At 41.3% G+C, this 24,094-nt stretch overlaps 1 protein-coding gene across 6 annotated transcripts in view; it reads right to left on the reverse strand.

Moving 5' to 3' along the window:
• Positions 1 to 21,084: 21,084 nt before the first annotated feature.
• The window catches only part of IL18RAP (interleukin 18 receptor accessory protein), a 33,713-nt gene continuing 30,703 nt past the window's right edge, over positions 21,085 to 24,094 (reverse strand). For all 6 annotated transcript variants that reach the window (XM_019428510.2, XM_053890506.1, XM_019428513.2 and 3 more), the window contains 2 exons: positions 23,434 to 23,607; positions 21,085 to 21,873 (listed from right to left, as the gene is read on the reverse strand). In XM_019428510.2, the coding sequence (XP_019284055.2) occupies positions 21,374 to 21,873; positions 23,434 to 23,607 (674 nt within the window). In that variant the 3' untranslated portion in view covers positions 21,085 to 21,373. The remainder of the gene's footprint in view (positions 21,874 to 23,433; positions 23,608 to 24,094) is intronic.

A 24,094-nucleotide genomic window follows, 5' to 3' on the forward strand; every position in this document is an offset into this window, starting at 1 on the left:
GTTGGGAGATCAAGCCCCACATCCAACTCTGTACTGACAGCGTGTATCCTGCTTGGGATTCTCTCTCTCCCTCTCTCTCTCTGCCCCTCTCCTGCTCGTGTGTGTGCACGCACTCTCTCTCTCTCTCTCAAAATAAAGAAATAGACATGAGAAAAAAAAAAGAACAACCATTCAGTCTGTGGAAATGGTCTGTGGGCATACAGAAATTAAAGACAACCTTCTAAATATTGGTAAAACCTGGGAGAGTCTGTGGCATGACCTGGTTCCGGCCCCCGTTTCCCAGCCGAGTGTCAAGAAAACTCTACTCTGCGTGGGCACAGCCAAGAGGATGGGACTCCCTCTAACCCCAGCTCCCAGTCTAGGGCTACAATTTCTACTCAGAAAGTCAGGCTGTCGGTATTTGTCATCAGTCTCCAACCTCCACCCCAACGCCCCACATCTTGTGTTGCACAAGCTGTGTTGCAGGCAAGCGTGCCTGAGAGATCCCTTTTTCTGTACAGGTCCACTCACTTACAAGCTTGAAATTCTACCACAAGTGAGGCAGGCCACGAGTACTGGCCGCCAGTCACTCTCGCCCTTGCTTACTCAGAGGGCTGAGTTTTCCACACCAGGGAAGACAAGCCAAGAAGACTAAGAGCTACTGTCCCTGTCCAGCACCTCCTTCATAAAGCAGAAGTGTCACTCGAAGAGAAGCAGAGTGCTGTCCCCGTGTCCCTTCCCAGAGTATTGGAGCTGAGTTTCTATTAAGGGGGGAGGCAGACCATAGTAACAAAGAACTCCCTAAGAATCGCTAAGGGAACTGACTACTTGGAACAGAACGTAGGGAAGTTCAAGCCTAAGGGCACAGTCAACAACAATGGAGATGTAGATAGCACGAGTAAGAAGAGCTGGGAGCTCCATGATATCAACATGTGAAAAGTAGACCACTTAAAAGATAAGAGAAGAACTCTGGAGGGAAACAGATCAGAAGGCTCATCATGGGGTCAAAGGTCATCATGAGGTCAAAGAAGTGTCGAAGACTGGCTTCAAAGATGATCCTACAAAGGGACCTGACTTTAATTGGATCCCACTGTGGAGCTAGTTAAGCCATGTTGAACACAATGTTGAACTCACTTGCAATTACAGGAGGCTAGCAGCTAGGTGCAATGTTAATAGAGACAGCAGACCAGGTGAAAGCTGAACAGGGAGATCAGCAAAAGAGTCAAAGAGGACCCTCTTCAAGCCACTGTCATCCTGGGTGAGAGAGGAAGAGGTCAGGGGGATTATGAGTACGCCCAAGACCGTATAGACTCAAGGGCGATGTTAAAGTCTGCATAGGGAAATAGACTTTATTGAAATAGTCCAGCCAAGTCGCTAAACAAACAGAAAACCAAACCACAGTAACACCTGGAGTTAGGGGAGGGGGCAGAATCAGTATCAAGTATCACTGTAAGATGTTAAAATGCCCAGTTTTTAACAACAAAAATGTAAGACTCTATGCTGTCCCCAGAAGATCCACCCTTAGATTCGAAGATACAAGCAGATCGAAAGTAAAGGGATGGAAAAAATATACCATATGGCAGTACGGTAAGAAAGCTGGAGTGGCTATACAAATAACAGAACAAAACAGATGTTAAGACACAAAATTTTACTAGAGAGGAAGAGGGATATTTTATAAAAATAAAAGGGCCAGTTTACCAAGAAGACATAACAATTATAAACATATCTAAACCAAGTGGGATTTGTTCCAGGAATTGAAGGCCAGTTAACTATCCAAATGCCATTTAATATAACATCATATCAAAAGAATAAAGGACAAAACCACATGACCTTTTCAGTAGACTAAGAAGAAACATTTAACACAATGTAATACCCCTTCATTTTAAGAACACGCAACAGAGTAGGAATGGACAGGAACTTCCGCAACATGCTGTAGCCCATCTATAAAAGACCTACCGCCACCATCATGACCAATGGTGAAGGTTAAATGCATTCCCATAAGATCGGGAACAAGACGAGGATGTTCACTTTTGCCATTTCCATTCAACATTTTACTGGAGGTTCTAGTAAGGGCAATGGACAAGAAAAATAGAATAAAAGATACATAGATTGGAAGGGGAAAGTAGAACTGTCTGTATTTACGCATGACATGTTCTTTTATGCAGAAAATTCTAAATAATTGAATAAAATACTTTTAGATCTAATAATTTCAGCAAATTTGCAGGATATGACACCAACATATAATGACAAATTGTATTTTACTGTAACAACGAATCAACCAAAATGAAATTAATAGCATCAAAAGCTAAATTTCTCAGGAATAAATTGAACCAAGCAGTATAAAACTTGCATTCTGAAAAACGCAATGTTGAAAGTAGTTAAAGAAGACTTAAATAAATGGAAAGATATCTCTGTTCGTGGATCAAAAGACTTAATATTGTTAAGATGGAAATACTTCCCCAAAATTATCTACAGATTCAACACAATCTCTATCAAAATCCTGTGCCTTTTTTCTTTTCAGAAATTGACAAACTGGTCCTGAGATTTATATGGAATGTGCCCAGAAATGCCCCTGTCCAAAAATGAACAAACCAAACACATTAATTAATTAACTAATTAATTAATTAATTTGTTTTAGAGAGATACTGTGTGGGTGTGTGAGCAAGTTGGGGAGGGGCAAAGAGAGACAGAGAGAATCTTATGTGGCCTTGATTTCAAGCCTCTGAGATGATCTGAGCAGAAATCAAGAGTCAGACACTTAACTGATTGAGCCACCCAGGCACCCCACTCAAAAAAAAATCTTGAAACAAGAGAAACAAAGCTGGAAAACTTACACTTCCCAATTTCAAAACTTTCTAAAAAGCTATAGTAATCAAACTAATGTAATCCTGGCATCTGAATGGACATATAGATAAATAGAACAGAATTGAGAAATCAGAAATAAACCTTTTCATTTATCATCAATTGATTTCTGACAAGTATTCCAACTCAATTAATTCAATAGGTGAACAATAACCATTTCAACACATGGTGCTAGGAAATCTGAATATCCACATGCAGAAGAATGAAAATGTACTCCATCTTTATACCATACATAAAAGTTAATTCAAAATGGAGGCACCTGGGTGGCTCAGTTGGTTGAGTGTCCAACGTCAGCTCAGGTCATGATCTCACAGCTTATGAGTTCTAGTCCCGCGTTGGGCTCTATGCTGAAAGCTCAGAGCCTGGAGCCCACTTCAGATTCTATGTCTCCCTCTCTCTCTGCCCCTCCCCTGCTCACACTCTCTCTCTCCTTCAAAAATAAATAAGCATTTAAAAAAAAAGTTAATTCAAAATAGAGTATGCATTAATGTAAGAGCTAAACACCAAAAGTTACCAAAAAAACAGGAGTAAGTTTGGGTGACCTTGAGTTAGGCAAAAATGTTATTACATACGCACCCCAAAACCACACCAACAAAAGAAAAAAAAACCCAACAGATTAAACTTCATCAAAATAAAAACGTGGTGCTCCAAACTATTCTATCAAGGAAGTGTAAAAGACCATTCACAGAATGGAAAAAAATACTTGTAAATCACATATCTGATAAGGGACTTGTATCTTGAATATAAAAAGAGCTCTTACAACTCAATAATAAAAATATAAATAACCCAATTACAAAATGGGCAAAGGGATCTGAAAAGACATTTCTCCAAAAAAGATATGTAAATGGGCAATAAGCACATGAAAAGAGTCCCAATACCATTAGTCAAAAGGAAGATACAAATCAAAACCACAATGAGATATCATTTCATACTCATTAGAATGCTAGAATGTCTAAATAATAATAATAATAATAATAAATAATAATAATAATTTAACACATGATAACCAATGCTGCCAAAGCTAGCAAGGATGTGGTGGGAAGGTAAAATGCTAATGGAAATAAAAAATGGGGCTGTTTGGCTGTTTCTCAAAATGTTAAACACAGGGTTACCACACAACTCAGCAAATGAAAACATATATCCACTCAAAACCTTGTCCATGAATATTTTTAGCAGCATCACTCACAAAAGCCAATAAGTGGAAACACCCCAAATGTCTATCAATTGTTTGAATGGATAAATTAAATGTAGAATAGCTATACAAGGGCATGAAGTTCTGACATGTGCTACAAAATGAATGACATCAGAAAAACTATGCTAAGTGAGAGAAGCCAGTCACAAAAGACCACGTATCACAAGGCTCTGTTTATACGATGTGTCCAAGATAGACAAGTCTTTTGGATGCACAGCCAGCACTTAGCTGCATGTGGGGCTCAAGCCCACAAACTGTGGAATCATGACCTCAGTTAAAATCAAGAGTTGGACACTTAACTGACTGAGCCACCCAGGCACCTGAAATTGTACACCTTAAATGGGCGAATTGTACAAAATCTGAATTACATCTCAAAAAACCTGTTTAAAAATCTAGGAAGTGAGACAGGGAAGGGAGCTCGTGTGTTATTATTCAGCAGCTATAGCATCATAAGAAAACATGATCGGTTGCTTAGTCACATGAGATATCTGCCAGGACGCTTGTGGAATCACCATGCTTTGGAAAAGTCTATGGGACTGGGGGAAATAAGAAAGGATTTATCTGGAGTGTTCTTTTTATCCCCTATCTCTTATCGGTCCACATTTGCCCCGTTGGGTATTAATTCCTTATACGTTAGGATGTATTTACAGAGCACCCGTGAGAAAGCCAGGCAATACACTGTGTACTGCAGGGCTTCATATTGGCTTGGGATAGGAAGGGGCAAGGTCTAGAGGGTGAGCTACAGGTCATCGTAGCTGCTCATCCCTGGTTGTGAAAGCTGACCTCAAAGTACATAGAAAAGTTCCGGGCATCCTAGCTTCCTGAGACTATGATCCATCTGCTGGGTGAGAAGCTACCGTTCCGACAACAACTGCTCATGCACGGGCTCAAGGGCATCCGCCCAACAAGACCAATCTGATGTGGGACCAGGGGAGCAAAGGAGGTTACTGCAGCCAGAGCAAGTGGTCGAGACTCATACAGATGGAGCCCAGGAAATCCTGGGGGGTGGGGGGGGGGGTGGGGGAGGAAGGGGGTAGAGGTCGTGGGACATAAACTGGCTCTGGTAAAAAGAAACAAAAAAGGGGCGCCTGGGTGGCTCAGTGGGTTGAGCAGCCGACTTCGGCTCAGGTCATGATCTCACGGTCCGTGAGTTCGAGCCCCACGTCGGGCTCTGTGCTGACAGCTCGGAGCCTGAAGCCTGTTTCGGATTCTGTGTCTCCCTCTGTCTGACCCTCCCCCGTTCATGCTTTGTCTCTCTCTGTCTCAAAAATAAATAAACGTTAAAAGAAAAAAATTAAAAAAAAAAAAAAAGAAAAAAAAAAGCCTCTGCGGTCCATCTATTCCTTAGCATAATGTAAGTGGCTTGCAGGTTCTAACCCATGAGAACATCTCCAGCTCCACTTATCCGAATTTCTTGCAGTTCCTTGGAGACAAAGCCCTACACTTGCCCTTCACACCTGCATAATTGAAAATGCCCTTTGACTGGGATATCTCAGTTCTACATCCCATCACTGCCCTTAATCTGAATGATGCATTCTGGTCCTTCAGGATTCAAGCCAGGAGCATCTCACTTTCTTCTACTCTGGAAGAGGGTTTCTCTTGGGACTTCGTGAACCTGTCTCCTCCCACCAGATGATGAGCTCATCAGAGCAAGTACCTCCGTGTTTATCTTTGAGAGTTTGAGGTGCCCAGCGCCTTGTCTGGCACAAAGGGGCTGCGCTTGGTTGACAGACATTAAAAATCCATGTTGCAATGAAAAGTTTTCCCCACTAATCTCAGTTATTCCACACTCTGATTTTCTCGATAAGGAAAAACTAAACTCTTCCTTCAAAGTTTCAGAGCAAACTCATTTCCTTCTAAAAGTCACAACTAAGGAAGACAACACTAAGAGGCCTTGCTGGAAAAGCTGCACACTGAGAAAACTTCTTAGCGAAGCAGTACCGTGGGGTGGTTAAGAACACGGGTTCTAGAGTAGATGATTTGGTTTCAAATCCCAGCTCTCCTCTTTACTGGCTTGGAAAAGTGACCTGGGAAAGTTGCTTCACCATTTTTGTGCCTTGATTTCGTCATCTGTAATGTAAGGAGAATACTAAACATAACAGTGGTTTTTTTTTAAAGTTTATTTATTTATTTTGGGAGAGAGAGAGAGAACAGGGGAAGGGCAGAGAAAGGGAGAGAGAGAGAATCTGAAGCAGGCTCTGTACTGTCAGAACTCATGAACTGTGAGATCATGACCTGAGCCAAAACCAAGAATCTGATGCTTAACCAACTGGGTCACCCAGGTGCCCCTAAACATAAAAGTGTTTGAGTATTGGAGTGCCTGGGGGGCTCAGTCGGTTAAGCGTCAGACTCTTGGTTTTGGCTCAGGTCATGATCTCACAATTCATGCCGTGAGCACAAAGCCTGCTTGGAATTCTCTCTTTCTTTCTGCCCTTCAGCTGCTTGTGTGCTATCTCTCTCTCTCTCTCTCTCTCTCTCTCTCTCTATCTATCTTTCTCTCTCAAAATAAATAAATAAACTTAAAAAAGCGTTTGAGTATTATGTGGGTTGATATTTATAAAGTGCTTAGCACAGTGCTTGGCACATAAGAAACAGTAAGTAAGCTTTGCTTAAGAAAAGGGCAAGAAGGGGAGAGGAGGAGGAGGGCGTTTCTTCATTCAACAAACATGATGAATTTGTTGTCATATGTCCTGAGGATAAGGGGAAGGAAAAGACGCTGTTTAGGGGAAAGAATATGTGATGTGTCAAGAAACACATTTTGCATCGTGCAGGTTTCTCCAACTAGAACCAAGAGGATGCGGTCATTTAGGAAGGGTCCAGGCAATTGATAAGAAGGAGACTTCAGTTAGATCTGCATTGTTTAGCTGAAACAAATTCTTCTTTAGGAGTCTACATTGTAATAAGATCTATGTGAAAATTACCAGTTAATTTAATTCCTTGAGAAAGATCAATTGAGAAGTCTCAGGGCACTGTAGGGTGCTGGGCACCTATCCATCCACAGTTGTATATGGAAAGAGAAATTTTAAAGGGAAAGAGAAAAGAACCAGCTTTAACCTGCCAGAGAATTGAAGGAATAATTCTGGAATTTTAGGTCAGCAGCAAGCTACTGAATTATCCGATGCCTTTGGTCTGATTATCCAGATAATTGGATTGGCGGTAGAAACCGGGCCTGCTCTGACCTTTGGTGCCAGGTCCCAAGAATCCCTGTGATCCTTGTCATCTGCTCTTGGAAACCCATCTACTCATATGGCCCAGTGGTAGGGAAGGAATGACCTGATGTCCTCTCCCCAGTGGATCCCTTATAATTTAAGTGACCATATCCGGTCCACCCTCATGGGACTAATTAAGGGTGGTGCACCCAGCAGAGGGATTGCCCTTCACCCAGGGCTCCAGCTGCACACAGCTGGAAGCAGAGTTTTGGGAGTTTGGTCTTCTTCCCTTTTCACCCTCACTTTCCCCAAGGCAACCTTTGTTTTAGGAGAAGATCCAAAAGAAACAAGGGTAAAACTGACACCATATTCTGTGCCTGCACACGATGAGTTAGAAAATCCCTTCTCTCCAACAGAAGTTTTAAACAAAATGATCAGCACATCTTTTCTTCCTTCCCAGTGTCTGGCAGTAATTGACTTTACCAGAAAGTATTTGTGCAGCACTTTTGGGACTGAAGGATATGTTGCTTGCCCCTGATCTCTTATTACCTTCTTATGGCTAAACTTTGTATTTTTTTTTTAAGAGAAGAAGAAGGAAGCAGTGATAGACAACTGGTCAGTGCTGTCCAGAAACATGATTTTCTTTCTAAGCCCCTAGCTAGCAATTAAGCTGGATGGCCTTGGCTGGAGTTCTGGTGTATCATACCCCTAAATTGAAAGCCTGCATCCCACACTGGAGTGAAGTCAAGAGCTTTGACCCTGCTTTCAGGACAAGAGAGCTGAGCTCTGTCCCTGCTCACTAAAGTCGACCTACTACTGCTCAGAGAAACAGAGGGGGCTGCTTAAAGGTTTAATCAACTCTGGGAGATTCCCAAACACAATTCCCTCTTGAAAGCTGTAAGACAGGACCGTGTTTCTGGGATATTTATGAAACTCCTAGCTCAGATATAAGAGAAAGGCTCTTACAGCTTTTTGATAATTGAAGCAATTTGAATGGGGTTATGTCTTTTTTAAAAACATTTTGTTTTATTGAGATATAATGAATGTATAATTAATTAAACATTATATTATTTCAGGTATACAATGTAATGATCGAGATTTGTGTATATTGCAAATGATCACCACGATGTCTAGTTAGTATCCATCCATACATATAATTACAATTTTTTTCTTGCGATGATAATTTTTAAGATTTCCTTTTTTAGCAACTTTCACATATATAATACAGTATTATTAACTACAGTCACTGGGATGTACATCACATCCCTAGGACTTATTTTATAACTGGAAGTTTGTACCTTTTGACCATCTTCACTCATTTGTCCAGTCCCTGCCCTTCAACTCTGACAACCACAATCTATTCTCTGTATCTATGAGTTCATGGTTTTATTTTTGATTTTATATATAAGTGAGATTATATCGTATTTCTTTCTCTAAGTTATTTCACTTGGCACAATGTCCTCAACATGCATCTATATTGTTACAAATGGCGAGATTTACTTCTTTCTTATGACTGAATAATCATTCCTGCATGTGTGTGTGTGTGTGTGTGTGCATGTGTGTGTGTATGTGTGTGTGTGTGTGCGTGTGTGTGAACACACTACATCTATCCATCCATGTATTAATGGACACTTAGGTTGCTTCCTAAGCAACAGCTCAGAGCCTGGAGCCTGCTTCAGATTCTGTCTCCCTCTCTCTCTGTCCCTCCCACACACTCTGTCTCTCTCTCTGTCAAAAATAAATAAACATTAAAAAAATTTTAAACAATAATGTTGCAATAAATTAGGGGGCATATACCTTTTTGAGTTAGCATTTTCATTTCTTTCAGATAAATACCCAGAGTGGGATTGCTGGAGCATATGGTAGTTTTCTTTTTGAGTTTTTAAAGGAATCTCCATACTGTTTTCTGTAGTAGCTGTAACCAATTTATAGTCCCATCACCATTGTACAGAAGTTCCCTGTTCTCCACATTCTTGCCAACACTTGTTGGTTCTTGTCTTTCGGACAATACCCATTTTAATAGGTGTGAGGTAATATCTCACTGTAGTTTTGATTTGCATTTTCCTGGTGATTAGTGATATACAATGTATCTTCACGTTCTGTTGGTCATACGTATGTCTTCTTTGGAAAAATGTCTGTTTGGATCTTCTGCCCATTTTTTCATTGAATTGCTTTTGGGGTTTTTTTTGTTTGTTTACTTTTTGCTTTTGTTTTTGTTTTTTTTCTGTTTTTTGCTATTGAGTTGTATGAGTTCTCTCTCTATTTTGGATATTAACCCTTAGCAGATAGATGCCTTGAAAATATTTTCTCACATTCAGTGGGTTGTTTTTTTCATTTTGTTGATGGTTTCCTTTGCTGTACAGAAGATTTTTATTTTAGTATAGTCCCACCTATTTATTTTTGCTTCTGTTGCCTTTTCTTATGGTGTTAAATCCAAAATATCATCACCGAGACTGGTGTCAAGGAGCTTATCATCTATGTTTTCTTCTAGAAGTTTTATGGTGTCAATTTTTATGATCAAGTCTTTGGGATCATGTCTTATTGTGGGCAAATGAATTTGTACACAGGATTCTTAGTACAAAGTCATTACAGAACCACCCAGGTAGGAGAGATTTTCATCAGAGTCAGGATGTTCTCTGTGAGAGAAAAGGCATCTGGGACACAAAAAAACAGGGTAGTGGTAAATTCAAGGGCCCAGGCATTATCTCTACCTTCTCCCCACTCACGGATGTGGCCTAACCAATGTTGAATTTGGTGTGAGAGCTAAAGACGCATAAGGTTTCTAAATCCCTTAAACCGAAGTCACGGATCGTTAGGACAACTTCATGCAAGGTCTGAGGACCAAGACTAGCGGGGTCCCAAGAATGGTGCTATTTTGTCGAGTACTACTTTCTACTCTGCCAGGAATCTCATTGGATGGAGAAAGTGACTGGCTTCTCATGATCACTAGAAAGCTAAAATTCTGGGGAAATCAGCCGCATTATAGGCTGCATCTGCTCCTTCTGGGGCAGCCAACTTCTTTCCACAGAGTTCAGTGTTCATGTGCAAGTACACACCGTGTGCGTGTGTGTGTGTGTGTGTGTGTGTGTGTGTGTGTGTTGCAAAAGAAAAAGCCTGGAGATGTGACCTTTTCCCACCAATTAAACCCACTTGCAATGGAGTACCCATATCCACACAATCATAGTGGATCCCATTTTACTGAGAAATATGCTAATTGATGTGATTCTGGTGTATTTGGATCCCTCTCAGGAATCTCTCCGTTCTGCTTCCCCAACAAAAGAGAAGAGCCATTTAGTTAATTTTAAGAGGAGGAAAAAAGACAGGCATGGAAAAATTAAAAAGAGCTCCTGTCAGAATAAGTTGTAAATATCTCTGGGGCTAACAGCGATGGATTTCTTCATTACTTCAGTGCATAAAGTAGAACCCCAGGACTCAGTTTGATTCAATAATTACTGACTGACCTACTCCATCACAAGCACGTTGTCCAGAACAAGAAGGCAAAAGGAAGAGGTCATAGAGGAGAAATGAAGTGAAAGAACATGGAGGGACATGATGATCCTCTTCACCAAAATAGAACTGTTTCCATATTATTTTCTTTAACTCTGAAGATCACGACAGTTTCAAACGGCAAAGCCTAGGGCGAGTTCTCTGAGATATTAAGAAGGGAAACAGAAAAGTCTTTGCCTTATATTAGTCAGGACAGTTTAGGCTTTGCTGTGGTAGTAAATAATCCTGGAATTTCAGGGGCTCAACATAGCAAGTCTATGTCCCACTTACACTGCAGTTCAAAGTGGGTTGGGAAGCCCTTCTTTTTTTTTAAGTTTATTTATTTATTTTGGGAGAGAGAGTGGGGGGAGAGGCAGAGAGAGAGAGAGAGAGAGAGAAAGAGAGAGAGAGAGAGAGAGACAGAGAGAGAGAGAGAGAGAATCCCAAGCAGTCTCCACATTGACAATGCAGAATCTGATTCAGGGCTCAATCTCACAACCGTGAGATCATGGCCTGAGTCGAAATCAAGAGTCTGACGCTTAAGTGACTGAACCCCCCAGGCGCCCCAGGAAGCCCTTCTTTATCACAAAGAAATGCCATCTCAGGCTGTGGACTCCAAGGTCACAATGGCAGGGGGAGAGAGTATGGAAACATGATACCTGCACTTACCTGCCTCAGTCTAGAGACCTCATATCATATCCATTCACCTTCTAGAAAAAAATTGTCATGTGTCCTCATCCAACTGCAAAGGAGGCTGGACAAAGTGACCATCCCATATGTTCAAAAAAACGAAATGATCTCGGTGAACACATAGCAACGTTCACTACACCCCTGCAGTAGCTCTAATTAGACTCAAGGTACAATTATGTAAGTGATCATCCACCCACAACCGAATGGTGGTTTGTAAATATTTTCCTTTGGAATCTGAGCAGGGGAGGTGAAAGGGACTCTAGGGAATACGATCAGGCACCGGTCAGAGAAGAATAAAGACATTTCCTGCAGATATCTTCGTAAATTCAACCTGTTCAACAATCCACTTATAGCCGGAGAGGTTGTGAAAAACTTCCAGACATGAAATGAGCCAGATTCGAAAGGTAAGAATAGCCAGTATGTGGTATTTAAATGTGCTGTGGTCAGAAACTTGCTTTTGTATAGTTTTATGTTTTTAAATATATATATATATATATATGTTTATTTTGAGAGAGGGTCAGTGAGGGAGGGGCAGAGAGAGAGAATCCCAAGCAGGCTCCACTCTGTCAGCACAGAGCCCAACACAGAACTCATTTCCACGACCACAAGATCACGACCTCAGCCGGTATCAGGGGTTGGATGCTCAACCGACTGAACCACCCAGGTGTCCCTGTAGTTGGTTTTAAAGAGGTTGCAGAAACTCACCCAGGGGTGGGTACAAGGAAATGTTAGATGGGGCTTTTGCCCTGGACTTTGAATTTTGGCAGACATCACAAATTTAAGGACTGTGAGTGACAGGTGCCTTCCTGGTCCACACAGAGGTGTTAGACAAAGGTGTTAGCAAGTTCCCTGCAGGACTTTCTGAGGGCAGCTGAATTGCCAGATCATAACCCTCTGCCACCAACAGAAGGGAAGCCTCAGCCCTACTGATGGGGTTCTTGAGCAAGCAGCTAAGAAAAAAATCTTGAGAATTCTTTGGTGCAGAAGGTGATTTTACTAGAGGATGGGGACAGGACCCGTGGGCAGAAAGAGCTGCACTGGTTGTGAGGAGTGACTGATTACATACTTCTAAATTGGTGGGAGTTAGGGAGAGTGTAAGTCTCTAAGGAATTTGGAAGCAAGGCTTTCAGGACCTTGAGGGGCTAGCTACTGTTAAGATAAGGTTGCTTTTCATCTGTAATAAAACAAAAACGTTAAGAAAGTAAGGCGGCCATGAGTTCCTTGAGCAAGGTCACACTCTGCATGTTTCAGGTGTCTATCATCAGGTTGCAAACTGTAAGGAGATTTCATTTAAGCTACATTTCTCTTGCCTTTGTTTCCCTCATCACTATCACCAGGGAGAGAGCCTCTAAGAGAAAATCAGAGGTGGGGCTTATCTGCCAGCTGGAAGACTGACATCTGACAATTCACCCCTACCACTCCTAGCTGAAGGTATGCAGAGCTGAAGAATTATCATTCTCACAGCATCCTTGGGGTTTGGATGTAGAAGAGTTCAAAACAATTTTGGGAGAATGTGGCATTTTTCCTTTGGGATTCAAAGATCAGACGGGTGCCTGACCCCTCAGCAGAATATCACTGGCAGTAAGACATCAGCTGGAAGAACCACGGTGGTGGGGAAAGTGGGCATCTGATTCCTCCCGAGCCAGGTGAATCACGCTGAAAGAATTGGCCATCAGGAGCCATCAGGGGCCAGTGTATGGGGCAGGAGATGAAGGGGATCCCGAGAAGGCATCACCTGCTGCAGGTGCACCACAAGCAGTGGGGGTCCTGGTGGGGCTGCGGGGGAGGGGAGGTTGTCCAAACAATTCACCAGAATGCCTCACCCAGAAGGAGCCTGCAGTTTGGCATCGGGTAGAAGGAGCAGCATTCTACTGTTCAGAGAGCATTTCAAAGAACACCATCTGAGTTCAGCTTTTTTCCTCCTCCTCTGCTTCCTCCCCCATCATAACCCAATGAGGAAAAAGACAGAACAGGCAGGAGGACAGGGAAAAGTAGATTTCATTCCTCTGTCCCATTGCCGGTCTACAGACTCACAGGTTGGGTCTCAACCAGGGGAAAGGGAGAAGTTTGAGCTGGATTCAAAACTAAAGTTTTGATATTAGGTTGGACTAGACTTTTAAACTTTTTGTTTTAAAATGAAATAGAATACAATTAAAATAATAGAGTACAATGGAAGAAAAATAAGCTATAATAAAGTACAGCCATCTGAGTGTTAACACACGTGTAGGTTGACATAATCCCCAAGACAAGCAGGTTCTCGCCTTTCATGTGTCCCTTTGTCACACCCTTCTTCACCTCCAACCCCTGGAAACCACAGATCTCTCCTCTGCCACAGTCTTGCCTTTTTGAACATGTCAGATCAATGAAAAAAAAAATGTAATCATTTGGGATTAGCTTTTTTGCGACGCTTTAAGATTCATCCAAGTTATTGCATCTCGGTAGTGAACTCTTTTTTACTGCCGAGAAGTATTTAATCTTTCTCATGTACAGCTATTATTGACTTGGCCTGTGCCAGTTATCACTTTGTTAGCTGTCAGCCCCGGATTCACCATTCAGTATCTACTCTGCGTGATGGACTAGAGAGTTTTGGAGAATTTATCCTTTACAGTGAGTGCAATGTTGAGCTCCGTCAGTAGAGGGGGCTGGAGGGGCATTGCATGAGGGTCTTCCTGAGTCCAGGTGCTGAATGCCGCATTTTTCTTGCTTGAGCTGTATGGACCATCAGTCAGCAGCGTGGGCGTGTGAGACATCTGTGGGGCCCTACCCAAGCCGTGCATCCAGAGGAAGCAGTCTCTCTTGGCCTAAGTCAGGTGGCCACCTGCCCACGGCCTCCTGACATGGACACCATCCTCCAATTCTTCATGCCCAAGGTGGCACTCCACATGCCCCTGTGCACCCCCACACCAGCTGCAGCTCTCCTTTGTTCTCTGAAGCTCCCGACACTGTGTGTTCCAGACCTCATTCCCCCAGCCATGTCCATGTCTCAGGTCTGTCCGCCAGCCACGGTTTGCCATGTCCCAGAGGTCTGCTTGCTGTCTTCCAGCAACCATGGACCAGCTCTGACACAGGCAACCAAGAGAACTTTGCCATTCAGTGGGCAGTACCACACTTTCTCTAACAACATCTGAACGCCAGATGGGAGAAGGGCCCCCCCAAGTCTGTCTTCCTAGTCTCTTTTGGCCCTGATATAGTCTGGAGTTCTATTCACGTGTTTTACTCTCTTATAGCCAAATAATTCTTTATATTAAAACTTCCCTTTTAAGACTACTGTGTGGTTTCTGTCTTCTGATTGGACCCAAACGGATACACTAGTTGAAGGTCACTGAGTTTTTTCCAGATATTAATGATGATGAATAGAACTGCTATAAATATCCATGTACAGGTTTTGTGTGCGTATGAACATAAGTTTTTATTTCTCTGGGGTAGATTATCTAGGAATGGGATTTCTGGGATATATAATTAAGTGGATTTTCACTTTATAAGGAATTGTTAAGCTTTTCTCAGGGTGCCTTCACCATTTTTCGTTCTCACCAGGAGTGCATGAGAGTTCCAGTTGTTCCAAATCATCGCCTGAATTTGGGATTGTCAGATTTCTTTTCTTTTTCTTTTCTTTTCTTTTTTCTTTTCTTTTCTTTCTTTTCTCTTCTTTTCTTTTCCTTCCTTTCCTTTCCTCCTTTTTTTCCCCTTTTTTTTAATTTTTATTTTTTGGCCATTTTAGTTTGTCATTTTAATTTGTGTTTTTCTAATAGATGATGGGTTTTTTTCATGTGTTTTTTGCCATTTGTATATCAATGAATTGTCTAAGTTTTTTGCTTCTCTTTAATTAAGTGGTTTGCTTTTTATTATTGAATTTAGACAGATCTTTATATATTCTGGATCCAAGTCTTTTGTTGGATGTGTGATTTTTCAAATATTTTCTACCAGTTTAAAGCTTGTGCTCTCGTTTGTTTAATAGCATTTTTCTCAAAACAAAGGTTTTTAATTTTGTCAAAGTCCAATTTATCAGTCTTTTTCTTATAGTTCATCTTTTGGTGACATATCTAAGAACTCTTTGCCTAATCTCAGGTCATGTTTTCTTCTAAATGTTTTATAGGTTTAGGTTTTACATTTGGATGCATGGTCTATTTTTGAGTTAATGTCTGCATAAGGTATGAAGTTCATCTTATCACATATCTATGCCCAATTATCCAACACCATTTGTTTAAAACTCTGTCTTTCATCACTGAATTACCTCAGAAACTTTATCAAAATTCAACAAGCCATATTTGTGTGGGCATATTTTTACAATTTTGACTCTGTTCCATTTTTTCACTTTGCCAGTATCACACTGTCTTAATTGCTGTAATTGTAAATTGATTTATAAAATTGAGTAATGTAACTCCTCCAACTTTCTTTTTCAAATTGGTTTGGTTATTCCAGATGATTTACCTTTTCATATAATTTTCAAATCAGTTTGCCTGTATCTATAAAAAAAATCTTGCTTGGATATTGATTGAAATTGTATTAAATTTCTAAATCAGTTTGGGGAGAATTGCTGATTTGAGAATATGTTGAGTTTTTATGTAAATGCACATGCTATGCCTCTCCATTTATTCAATTGTTCTTTGATTTCTTTCATAAGAATTTTGTATTTTTCAGTGTACAGAACATCCACACATTCTGTGGATTTATCTCTTAAGTAATTCTTTTTGGAGGTAACTGTAGTAAATGATAATGCTTTATAATTTTAGGTTTTGAATGGTTTATTTCTAAAGATAGAAATATATTTGATTTGGGGCACCTGAGTGACTCAGTTGGTTGAATGTACGACTCTGGCTTAGGTCATGATCTCACGGTTCATGGGTTCGAGCCCTGAGTCCAGCTTTGTGCTAACAGCTCAGAGCCTGGAGCCTGCTTCAGATTCTGTGTTTCTCTCTTCTCTCTGCCCCTCCCTCTCTCTCTCTCTCTCTCTCTTTCTCAAAAATAAACATTAAAAAATAAAAAATAATAATAATAATAAATAAATATATTTGGTTTCTTCATTTTCATCTTGTATCCTGAGATCTTGCTAAACTCACCCATTAGTCCTAGATTTTTTTTTTTTTTGTAGCTTTCTTCCTACATAAAAATTCCTGAGGACAGTTTTATCTCTTCCTTTCCAAACTGCATGCATCTTATTTCTTTTTCTTGCATTATTGCACTGGTGAGGACTTTCAGTACAAGTTTGAATAGGTTGTGAGAGCAAACATCCTTGTTTTTTCCCCCAATGTTATGAAGAAAGCAAACAGTGTGTCACCATCAATAATGATCTTAGCTATAGATTTGTGTGTGTGTGTTTGTAGAGTCCTTTACCATAGTGAGAAAGTTTGTTGAGAGTTTTCATGATGAAAGGGTGGTAAATTTTGTCAGATGTTTTTTTGGAATCGGTTGATATGATTATGTGAAGTTTCTTCTTCAGGCTGTTAATATGGAGGGTTATATTGACAGATTTTTCAATATTAGACCAGTTTTGTACACCTAGGATAAACTCTATTTGGCTATGGTATATTATTATAGTTATATATTGCTGGATTCACTTTGCTAATATTTTCTTGAATACTTTTGTGTCAGTGTTCATAAAGGACTTTGGTTGGTAGTTTTTTAATACTTTGTTTGATTTGGTATTAAGAAAATTCAGGCCACATAACATGATTTTGGAAGTGCTCCCACATTCTCTATTTTCTGGAAGAAAGTGTATAAAATTGGTGGGGTTTTTCCCCCTCCTTTTTAAGTGTTTGGCAGAATTAGGCAGTGAAAACACTTGGTTCTGGAGATTTTGCTTTTGGAAATTTTAAACTGAGAGTTTAATTTATTTAATAGTTATGTGAAATTCAGTTTATCTAGCTGTGTTTTGATAGCTTTTAGGGTTTTTTTTTTTTGAGAATTTTTTCATTTCATTTAGGTTGCCAAACACATGTCCATTGCCCATATGGTTACCCATAGTGTTCCCTTCTTATCCCCTTAGGGTGTGCAGGGTCTGTTGTGTTACCATTCATTTCATTCCTGATATTGGTAATCTGTGTCTTCTCTCTTTTTTTCTTGATCAGCGTTGCTAGGGATTTATCAATTTTATTGATCTTTTCAAAGATCCAGCTTTTAGTGTTGTTAATTTTCTTATTGTTTTGTGGTATTCAATATAATGAATATAATCAATTTATATCCTTATCTTTATTATTTCCCTTCTCTCTTGCTAAAGTGGAAATTTAGCTTATTAATTTGACATACTTTCCTTTTCTAATGTAAGTACTTACCACTTTAAAATTTTTTTAAATGTTTATTTTTGAGAGAGAGAGAGAGAGAGAGAGAGAGAGAGCACGAGCAGGGGAGGAGCAAAGAGAGGGGGAGACTTAGAATCAGAAGCAGGCTCCAGGCTCTGAGCTGCCAGCACAGAGCCTGATGTGGGGTTCGAACTGGTGAACTGTGAGATCATGACCTGAGCCAAAGTCAGACACTTAACTGACAAAGCCACTCAGGTGCCCCCAAAATTTCATTATTCTAATTAAAATTTTTTTCTTTGTTTGCTTTAGTTGTTTCCCAAGGCATTAAAATATAACATACTTATGTTTTCATTTTCAATTTAGAGTCAATATTTTATCACTTCAAGAGATACGTAGATAACCTTACCACCATATAAGCTCCCCTACCCTCTCTCCTTTATGTTGTAGTTAACTTACATATTACCTTAACTTACATCGAAAACCCAGTCAGAAGATGTAATTTTTTGCTTTCAATGGATTATATCCTGAACATTTTAAATATTCTGTTATGCGACTTTGGATCTTGTTGAAATCCTATGTAGAATGCTATTTTTGTTTAGCAAGCAATTGACCCAGTTGGATTCAAGCCCTAAATTCTAACCAGCCTTGTGGTTTCAATGTCTGTTCTATTTCACTGTCTTTCAGTTCTATTTAGACTTATTCCATATATACACCTTTCAGTGGTCAGTCTGGAGCTCAGGAAGTAGTCTATCCTATAGTTTAATTTTCAGAGTTTATGGTATTCTATTTTTGGTCAGATTCTTGCATATGCAGCTTAGGGATGAGCCCGGGAATTTGCAAGGAACTTCATGGGTTTGCTTTCCTGACCACCTTTCTGTCTGCAATCTCTATGGCACTTTCTGGTTCTAGAGGCCTCTTAACCTTTTTATGCAGTTCTCTGGCCAGAGTGTTGGTGTGTGTATACCCTACTCTGCAGTGCACTTCCCTGACTGCTTCTGTCTCCACACCTAAATGGTAAGAGGACAGAGAGACCAAAAAATCAAAATCAAAAAAGATTTACCACACTCTCTTGGTATCAAAGTGGACAGTTCTCCTTCCACAGAGATGTAGGCTCTCAAGGGCCCCCTTTTTGTTGGTGCCACTAAGAATATAAAAAGGAAAAAGTACGAGAGTGTTAGGAAACTCCTTTCTCAGTCTTCAAGGTGGGACAAGAGGGCTCCTTCTGGAACCTTCTGTCATTACTAATGTCCATTTGTGGGATTCACAGTGCACTGAGTCCAAGCCAAGGGATATTGGAGGAAAATAAAGTCATGGAACTTTGAACTCTTGTCTTATCATTCTGCTTTGATTTAGCTTCGGAAATCCTCAAACTGATTTCGCAAGCATTTTATTCAGGTTTTATAGCTGCAATGAGTGGGAGAGAGGGGGTGGTGTCCTTCCTACTCCATCTTACCTGGAACAGTGATCTGGAAATAATATAAATAGAAAATGTAGATATTGAAACCCAGAAGAGACCAGGACAGCTGTGAGATCTGCCTGAGGAATCATCCAGGGTTACTAAGGAGTACTCTCCAGTGTGTGTTAGAGGTAGGGTGACCATCATTCAAACGAGGACACGTTTTCATTATAGTTAGGCACCAGGTGTAAACCGGAAACAAGTCACCTTATCTAGAAAATGTAGGGGCGCCTGGGTGGCTCAGTCGGTGAAGCGGCCGACTTCGGCTCAGGTCATGATCTCGCGGTCCGTGAGTTCGAGCCCCGCGTCGGGCTCTGTGCTGACAGCTCGGAGCCTGGAGCCTGTTTCAGATTCTGTGTCTCCCTCTCTCTGACCCTCCCCCTGTCTCTCTCTGTCTCAAAAATAAATAAACGTTAAAAAAAAAATTTAAAAAAAGAGAAAGAAAATGTAGAGAGAGAGTTATACTCTTTTCTCATTGTATTTCACTGAGTTCAGTTGTTTGATTACCATTAGTCTCCTATGTAGAGAAAATGTGCTTCTGTTGCCCACTTTGTTTTGATTGATTTGCATGTAAGAAATGTAAATAAACCTTTGTCCTAAATGCTAATTTGTTGTCTTCAGTGGATCTACTAACCTGGAAAGAGTGCGTTCTGTAAATGTTAGGCCTAGGGAAGTGCTTTTCTTTTTTTTTTTTCTTTTATTTTGAGTATATATACAAACCTGAGGCTCAGTTTGAGTTTCTGTTAAGCTTAGAACAAAAGTCTGGACTACTGGATAGATCGGTGATAGAAAAATTTATTTTAGAATAAAGTAAACCCGGGTAAACTGGCCCAAAGGGGTTTCTGAGTCTTAGATCTCAGAGAGCGGCTGGCAGGAAAACCAGGGATTCTGACCATCACCATAGCACAATGGCACAATGACAGTGTGGATTCTTCCCCAATAAGACCCTACAATGAGCCTTCCCACAAGAAACTTCCTCCAGGAATAATTTATACCTTTTAACTCATCTTTAACTTTATCACTGAAATTCCCAACAAGGATGTTTCTCGGTGCCAAGGCCGCAGTGGTTTTTATGATGTGGGAGCCTTTGCGGAAAAAGAGCTCAAGACCATTTCATACAGGCTCCAAGCGGTAGCCAGATGACAGTGACTTTTAGCCACTCTGAACTTGGATCGCGTCCGTAGCAGTGACTGTGACACATTACATCTGAATGAGTCCAGAAGTTGCTAGTCTTTAGGCTCAAATGAATCATTCCACTCAGGTGAGGAGGACAGAGCATGAAGCTTTTATATCCCTACGTGACTAGAACACTGTTTTAACTCTAGCTGGAACTGGAATCCCCATAAGGAAAACAGACTATGAGAGTGAAATCCACCTTTTCTCTCCTGGTGCTCCAGCATCCTGCCTTGTTACTTAGGACTCCACTGAGATCATTCGGTCAGGAAGCACATACAACGAGTGCCAGCCTTGATGGGCAAAGAGCTCAGACTAAAGCTCTGTTCAAGCTCCATTCTTGCTGTCTTTTAACCAATTTCTACATTTACTTACCAAACTCTTACCTTGGCTGCTAGCTCTTGTCACTGTCTTTCTACTTTGTACGTATGTGCTGGCCCATTCCTTGCCTCCTCATTGGCCTGAGCATTTTGGCCTAGTTCGTTCCTACTTTCAGCGGCCCAGGGTAAGGTTGGGGACCTCCTGCCCTGCACCAAGGCCAAGGGGATGAGGAGATGCTGAGGTTAGCCCTACTCTGCTCTCCAAGCCTTGTGTCTAGCACAGGGCTGCACTGCCCACCAGAAGGGTCTCCTTCCTCTATTTCACCTGCTTACAGGGGGTGCTTCTGGCAGGGACAGAGTAGAGATTGACTGGGGCCCTGTCTGCCCCTTGCCCACCCCCCCCCCCCCCGCTCCCGCCCCGGTGTCTGCCTTTCCTACTTGCTTTCTGTGCTCCAGAGTTAATGGGTGGACATTGAATAAAAATTGTTTTGTGTTGCTTTGTTTTTATAGGGAAGCTTTAGGTAAAGTTCAAATCAATCGCTCCTAATAAAATAATATTTATTTGGTTGCAAATATATATAATTTATATGTACAATCCATAGTAGACGTGACAGCCAATAGGTAGCCCAACGCAGAAGCGGCTGTATCTGCCACTTCTGCTCAGACCCCTTGGCAAATCTTAAGAGCGTTGTGTGCTGAACGTGTGCATGCGTCTGCAGAATTTACTCTTCCTCTGTCCAGAGGAAATCAGAAGCTCTAACCACAGTTTCGGGGTCATTGCTTTGCCTGTCAGGCTTGCTTGGGGTCGGCAAAACACTCTCCATCTTATGTCAGCCCGATTCATGCTCTGTGCTCTGTCCATCAACGTCTCTACTCGCCCAGGGACTGAGGGCAGGTGGTTCAGGGTCTGCTTTACCATTCTGTAGGCTGGGAGCTCCTCCCAGTGGCTTCTGTTTTACGGAGTCATTTCCAGTGGAAAAATATTCAGGCATAATTCTGAGATGGTTCCACCTGAATCCTTTGGAGTTTTTCACCGGCATGTGGTAGCGCATCTGAGTCCAGAACCTGGAATTGGGAGGGACCGATTTTAAGCCTCTCCAAGTGACGGTGGGCAAAACCCGGAGAGCTTTTTTCACCAGATGAGGTAGAGACTCTGGCTCTTGGAAGGAACAGAACTTAATTAAAATTAGTTTCAGTGTTTGGTCATCCAAGGCAAGATTCACTGCTGCTTGTAGTTCAAAGACACTGGGTCCGTTGACATAGTTGGGGCTCAAGATAAATATTCCTCTTCTACTTTTCTTAATAATGTTTACGATGTCTTCTGCATATGCTGGAAATAAGGAATTGAATCGTTTGCTATTGTATTGCTGAACCCGGAGTCTCCATAACCCCAAATCTCCCAGACCTACCCAGAGGGTTCCCTGCAAAGGTTTTTAGGGAAGGAGGAAAGGAAGCTTGGTTTGCTATGTCACTTTCCTGTATCAACCCTATGGACAGTTGAAGATACACTCAAGTATCTGGGGACTCTCTACTCTACATTCCTCTCTTTGTGTTCTGTCTCTTCAAACTGTCACTCCCTCTAGGAGAAGACCTTGTTGGCACCAGTCAGGCTGGGATAACAGAGGGGCATGGGATGTCCCAGGCTCCCTGGTGGGGTGTCCGAGGCAGAGGAAATGGGGGGAAGGAATGATGTCTGTACATCTGGTGAGTGGCAAGAACTGCGCCTCGCCTCACCCAATGCTGACATTTGTGGCCAGCAGCATCCTTTTTTTTTTTTAATAGATTTATTTATTTATTTATTTATTTATCTATCTATTTATTTATTTATTTTCAAATTATATATACTATTTTTTATTTTTTTAATTTTTTTTATATATGAAGTTTATTGTCAAATTGGTTTCCATACAACACCCAGTGCTCATCCCAAAAGGTGCCCTCCTCGATACCCATCACCCACCCTCCCCTCCCTCCCACCCCCCATCAACCCTCAGTTTGTTCTCAGTTTTTAAGAGTCTCTTATGCTTTGGCTCTCTTCCACTCTAACCTCTTTTTTTTTTTTTCCTTCCCCTCCCCCATGGGTTTCTGTTAAGTTTCTCAGGATCCATATAAGAGTGAAACCATATGGTATCTGTCTTTCTCTGTATGGCTTATTTCACTTAGCATAACACTGTTCAGTTCCATCCATGTTGCTACAAAGGGCCATATTTCATTCTCTCTCATTGCCTCGTAGTACTCCATTGTGTATATAAACCACAATTTCTTTATCCATTCATCAGTTGATGGACATTTAAGCTCTTTCCATAATTTGGCTATTGTGGAGAGTGCTGCTATAAACATTGGGGTACAAGTGCCCCTATGCGTCAGTACTCCTGTATCCCTTGGGTAAATTCCTAGCAGTGCTATTGCTGGGTCATAGGGTAGGTCTATTTTTAATTTTCTGAGGAACCTCCACACTGCTTTCCAGAGCAGCTGCACCAATTTGCATTCCCACCAACAGTGCAAGAGGGTTCCCGTTTCTCCACATCCTCTCCAGCATCTATAGTCTCCTGATTTGTTCATTTTTGTGGCCAGCAGAGTCCTACAAAGCAGGGAGACCACCTGTTCAGATTGACAGAGGTGACTTCCTACAGGGGACCCAGGCGCAGTATCTTGTTCTGGAAGGCATCCCTAAGGCCCAATAATTTTTTTTTCTGAAGATGGCTTATTCTTGGATGATGCAGCACATGTCTGCAATGTATGTTTTTCTGTGTTGTTGCCCAACATGTTCTAAGCTCATGAAATATTCCAGAGGGTGTATATCCCAACAGAAGGAATAGCAGGGAAGCCCATAGAGCACTTGCATTCAACTGTTCTTTTTGTTCTATATCTTCTCTTGGCTTATAGGACCTACCTCCTCCTGGGGCCACATCTCTTTCAAGCAAACACAAGTTGTATCCATATTTGTTTTCCAAAACTTCAGGGAATAGATTCAGGGCCAAGTATTCCTCATGCAGAGATGAAGTGGCCTCACTCTCAAAAGAGCTCCATTTCGCATAGGATACGAAAGCATCAAATACCTTTTTATCTGAGGAAGAGAAATGTTAGGAAAAAAAAGTCAGCCATTTACGTTTTTCTCACTATCGTGGCATATCTACACGTGCTTGAGTCATATGGCAAATGGGCAAGAATTAAGTGCCGGGCTCCTTACTGAATTGATTTAACAATAAAAAGCAGCAGCTGCGTCCAATTCAGAATCACACTGCTGAGCCGTATCGATTGCCCAACCAAATTCGAATTCTGATTTATGACGTGGTCCTGCATTTTCACTGAGGTCAGATCAAACAGTTGCGGCTTCTGTGATTAAATCATATTAGTCAGGGGTTCCTCTGGGTTTTTTTTTTTTTTTTTTGCACTGCAGTGCTGCTGTCTCATGAGTTACACATCAAAGAAGAGTCTGTTCCATCAAAGCATGATAATATCCAGCAAGCAGAGCACGGCCAAGACCCAGCACCTTGCACGTGAACGAGAGAGCTGACGGCACATGTACCTCTATTAGAATCCCCGCCGTGTAA

This window comes from Panthera pardus, unplaced genomic scaffold, assembly GCF_024362965.1.
Source record: "Panthera pardus isolate Hobbes unplaced genomic scaffold, ASM2436296v1 HiC_scaffold_25, whole genome shotgun sequence".
NCBI lineage: Eukaryota > Metazoa > Chordata > Mammalia > Carnivora > Felidae > Panthera > Panthera pardus.